Here is a 5,498-nt window from a genome sequence, read left to right as displayed (position 1 = left end):
AATTTTAATTTGAATAAATTAATGAACATAAACAAAAACAAATGGCAAAAGAAAAAGCAATTTAAAATAGCAACACTAATTAAAAATACATGTGTAACACAAAGTTGGGGAGCGACATCAGTTATTCAAAGCCACATGGAGCGTGACGTCAGAGTGTCGGTCTGCGGGCCCTAAGTTCTAAAGTGGTTGCTAAGTTTTACTGGAACAACTATACCACCGCTCCGCCTATTACGTACATAGGTACGTGTGTTTATGTGTTTATCATTATGACTCTATCTTTCAGGGATCTGCAGAGATGTCTGCTGGTGATTTTTAATTGTGTTCGGGATTTCGTTCTCGATCTATAATTTTATTTTTTAGAGGTACTGTCCAGAAATGAAAATATAAAAAAACATAATATAGAGTACAGTAAACTTTCTTTTTTGAAACCCATACTACAAAAAAAAATAGGAAGTTATAAAGAAACCAGTTATCAAAAGCCTTGACGGTTTCGAAACTAATGCAAGCTAAAAAAAAATAAGCGTTAGGAAATTTGACAAACAAAAACTATATAGTCCGTCAGTCAGATTTCCTAAAATAATATCTCGTAAGCGAATACTGAAGTGGAAACAGTAATTAAAAATCTGTTCAGTACATTTTTCTCTTACAAGTGATGTGTCTAGCCCCTACCGTACATTTCATCATCTTAAGTGCTTTTAATCTTCCCTACTGATGAAGTGATAAAATGAAAATTTAATATTCAATATTTTTTGGAAAATATTTTCTGTCTCACGTACTAAACATATTTATATCATTAGATTTAGTCAAACACAATATTCTCGAAACAGGAAAGTATTTCTGCACAAGTATGTATTACTTGTAAGGTACATACACATATCTTCATCTGCAGAGGTCGGTATCCCCACCTGCCAGTGACGCTAAACTGCTAGAATATTAGTCAGCAGTTAGGTCCAGTGCAGTAATTACTTGGCGTGTTAACGAGCGTTTGATTGCGCTGTAATGTCGCCGCATCCGACAACAACCTCAATTTGTTTGCGTCACGACTCTTAGTCTTCATTTTGGTAAGTATTCATTTAATTAAAACGATATTGATCTCGTCGTAAACGTATGTGGTTTGAGTATTCGAAAGAATTACATTAGTATATTAAACAATACTGAGTGAACACTTATATATAAAGCTGAACAGTTTGTTTGTTTGTTTGAACGCGCTTACCTCAGAAACTACTGGTTCAAATTGAAAAATTATTTTTGTGTTGAATAGACCATTCGAGGAAGGTTTTAGGCTATATACCACGCTGCGACTAATAAAAGCGAAGATACAATGGAAAATGTGGAAAACACAGGGAAAATTATTCATCTTCGAGGGCTTCTGTTCAAAAATTCCCAACTTATCTTCTAACCACGCGGACAAAGTCGCGGCAGCTAGTTTATTATAAATGCGATAAGTAGTATCTCTGTCTGGCTAAGGAGCCAAAACGACTGAACCGATTGTAGTAAAATTTTGTATACACTTTTGGAATTTAGATATAGTATAATGTTGGTACGATTATGAGTTGTCTAGTAGGTACTAATAATAGAAGCTCTGCTTAGTTTACGACGTTAAAAAAATGTGCTTCCAATGAATATAAAATCAGGATTGTTGCCATTTGCATGAAGGATTGCGAGGCATTGCCAGTCACCGACACAAAAACGCGGATTACGTAGCACTTCGGTTTAGGTTTAGTCAGTGAGAGTCTGACACCACCCATTTCCTCAACCGAGGGAGTGGGTGTCCATGAAGCTTCCCCCGCCTTTCCAAAAAGAGGAGTGTTGCCATTGTAAATTAAAAGCGCGACAACACTTCAGTATACTGTACATTCTAGTTGGCAGGCTCCGGCAGGAAATGACTCAATTACCTCCAAAGAGGTAATTACCGTCCAAGCTTTCCCAAAAACAGCAACAACTCATGACTGTATAGTAACGAACGCACGAGCTCGCCTATAAACAACATGAATATTTTAGAGACTGTATCAAAGTGGCCGATAAACGTCGGGATCCAATATCGGGCCCAAACAAAGGCTTACAAGAGTTTAGGGCACGCCCAGTGCACTGCATATTCAACGGGGCCAGAGTAAACATGGCAGGCCGGGAGCTGGGGCATCGCGGACAATGACTTTATATCATACAGGTAGTGCTCACTTATTTTATTAAATTCAGAGGTACGTTATTATTTGCATAGTTGAAAATCGTTTCGGATAATTTTCGACATGTATTTATGAATATGTGTAACACTTTTTCATGAGATAGGTATATTCAAAGCTAGACTTAAGTTATTGCTGATTAAAAAATGCTACTATAGTGTACAGGAATACCTAGCAATAATGCTCACTTAAATTTAATTCAAAACTAAAAATATCATTTTTTTAAGTAGAGACCCTTAACTGCGTATGCCTATTTAGAAACTCATAAGTAGGATGCCTAGAAGTAACAAAAAAAATGTTTTTTCTTCTTCGGGATGTCTAGTCTAGTAACTTTTATTAAAACCATTAAACGTTTGCAAATATCAATTTAATTTAAATTTTAAATGAATTCATTAAAGCCGTCAGCTCCCGGGCTGCACACGCATCGATGCCCCCTGACCAATATGTGAGCGTAGTCTCATATACCTAGCATTTGCATACTTTACACGCACTCATTAAACTCTGCCATATTGTTATTTATTGGAATTTTAATCAGCAAACTCATTAATAACGTTTTATCTGGAAATAGCTGCGTTATTGATCGGAATAACTCGCGATGCGGGGTAAAAAATATACACGAGAGAGGAGCAATAGAAAATATGCAATGAAAATTATGAAAATATGCGATGCAATTATTGCTTTTAGCTGTAAGGTATTTTCTGTAAATTGTGTTTAGCTAAAATGATATTTCCGCATTTTTCTAGAGTCTGTTCTGTTCATCTGTCTGAAACAGATGGCAGGTATAGTCGAATACATTACTTAAATACGATTATAATTTGTTACATAATTTATCAGATTTTTAATTTATTATGTAACTGTCTTAGTATCACACATATACCATCGACGTCGTAAAAGTAGTAGACAAATACATTTGTATTTTGCAAACATTTTTGACATGATTCAGCAATGGTTAATGTTAAAGTCAAGTTATCTTCGATAACCTTGCTTTTTAGAGATCTCATGTCTCGTTTGAAATATTTAACAAGCTAATCTTTTAAAAATAAAAATTTCATCCGTTACTCACATTAAAATCATCTTTAGCAGAATTGCAAACCCCACAACTTTTAACCGGCTTGCTTGATTTTTAGTGAACATGATTTGTAAACACTCGCCTATATTATTATTCATACAACGCCTTTCATACAAAAAAAATAAATTGAAATTGCTCAATCTGTGTGGGAGCTATGATGATAGACAAAAAGACACGTCAAACTTATAACTCCCATCCTTAGGCATCCTTGGGCCTAAAAATATTTAAAATTAAGTTAAATGAAATGAAAACAAAATATATGATTAATTCATTTATTTCTGAAAATAAGATGCCATAGCTTATATGACTTCTAAAATTATAAAATAGGATATAAAAAGGTGACAAGACTATTACACATATATCTGAACCAAATAGTTAAGGCTTTCGCCTCGCTCGCTATTGAGTAAGACGTTTACAAATGAGAAGTTGACGCCGCCCGCTGTGATCTTCACTTTGGCCTTAGTATTAGCCAGATCCACAGCTGATATACCCTGGAAACGAAAAACTAGAGTTACATGATTGCATGCCTTAATACACAGAGTCACAGTACGAAGCGGTATTGTAACGCATTCAAAAATGACATTAAACAACTTCGAAATTCAGCCAATAGTCACAATAGTTTAGACTCACGAGACTGGGAAATGGTTAAATAAGTGACGTCTCTACATTTCGTTTGGAAAAGATAAAGACAGCATGACACATAAGGGTGACTTCTTACTAAGTGTCGTTCGTGAGAATGGTTATGAACAATTTTAGGTAAAGGCCTGTGTCGGTCTGTGGGGTTAATATCTGAATGGACAATTATGTTTTGTACTTTGAAGTTGCAAATTCAATTTCTATTCTGCCTATGCAGCTATGAGCTTTTATAATGTCTCAATAAATGATTATGGAAAGTAAGTAAAAATGTGAAAGAGAAGTGAAGTCTGAAACTGCCAAACACCATTTAAACTGTTGATCTTTCGTTCTCTATAAGAGAAGACACCACAACCACGTTGATGTCCATGTCTTACATCAATAAAGCACTGACCTTTATAACTTTCGTGTTATTGGAAGTGTAGAATACGTTCTTCACTCTCACTGTTAGCGGTATACTGCTGAGCTTGACTTGCTCCTGGTACCCCAACTGTCCGTTAATTATTCCTATATTCAGATCCGTGGCACTGTACAAAGCCACACACAACACACAGATCACAAATATATTGATTTTAAGAGACATTTTCGATAGGTCTTCAAAGGCAACTGTTATGGTGAGGTAACACAATGTATGTTATATATATTTCGACATTATTCCACACTTGAGATAAAGGTGTCCGAGATAAAATCGACCTTACATTGTAGGGATACATAAATACAATTTAGTTCTTATTGCAAAGTAGTAGAGTTCATTTTCACGTTTGTCGCTTGCGTGAGTTTGACCGCATAAGGAAAATGATAAATGATAGAGATAGATAAAGATTAATAGGATTGACAGGTGCTTAGAGAGCATTTCTAGTGCAATGATTCATCTCATTAATCGAGAAGTCTTATATGTATATGCTGCGGTTCTATTTAAGTAAAACACACTTTACGTACATAAATTACACCTGTAGAAGACATTAATTATACTTGGGGTTGCCTGATTATTACGTTATTTCTACATGATAAATAGTAGTTTTTTTTTAAATAATTGTTTTCATTTTTATTTCAAATCTGTTGTGATTTCATGTCTCTAACTCTTAAACGATAGCGTATTTGGTTTGGTCGATTTATGAAACATTATATTTTGAGAGCTAAGTAACATATTTATATCATGCATCTGTTTAAAAGTATTTCTTACATATCCTATTTATATTATCTATAGGGAAATTCATAAAGAAAATACTGTATCATTAAATAAAAAAGTTGGAAAATAATTCAATAGAATTTCAGAATTTTAGGATTACCATCTGAATGTATTATTGCTTTATCAATGAATCGTTATCATATTTGAAACTGATCGAAGTTTCTTAGTCACAGAGCGTTATCACGTACTCCCGTTTCTTCAATATCTACATATCTCTACAAATACAATTAAAGTATTGATCAAGGGTCATTATGAATTCAGCGGATACACAAGTTACACTGTATGTGTCATTAATTATTAATAGCGTTTCGAATAAAAAGCACCTTATTTTTTTTAAGGTAAAACTCTTTTTATATAGGTATAGTATCGAAAATTGAACGCACTTTTTACTTCCTTGTGAGCTCAGTAATTCACTGCGACCAAAAGT

At 34.3% G+C, this 5,498-nt stretch overlaps 1 protein-coding gene across 1 annotated transcript; it reads right to left on the bottom strand.

Moving 5' to 3' along the window:
• Positions 1-3,507: 3,507 nt before the first annotated feature.
• LOC113502563 lies at positions 3,508-4,503 on the bottom strand. Its single transcript, XM_026884176.1, has 2 exons — positions 4,277-4,503; positions 3,508-3,740 (listed from the first exon to the last, which is right to left on the bottom strand). The coding sequence occupies exons 1-2, from the start codon at positions 4,463-4,465 to the stop codon at positions 3,600-3,602; spliced, it is 330 nt and encodes a 109-aa protein (XP_026739977.1). The 5' UTR covers positions 4,466-4,503; the 3' UTR covers positions 3,508-3,599.
• Between the last annotated feature and the right edge of the window lie 995 nt (positions 4,504-5,498).

The sequence above is a fragment of the Trichoplusia ni genome, chromosome 17, assembly GCF_003590095.1.
Source record: "Trichoplusia ni isolate ovarian cell line Hi5 chromosome 17, tn1, whole genome shotgun sequence".
Taxonomy (NCBI): Eukaryota; Metazoa; Arthropoda; class Insecta; order Lepidoptera; family Noctuidae; genus Trichoplusia; species Trichoplusia ni.
This window is presented reverse-complemented; position numbering and strand designations above follow the sequence as displayed.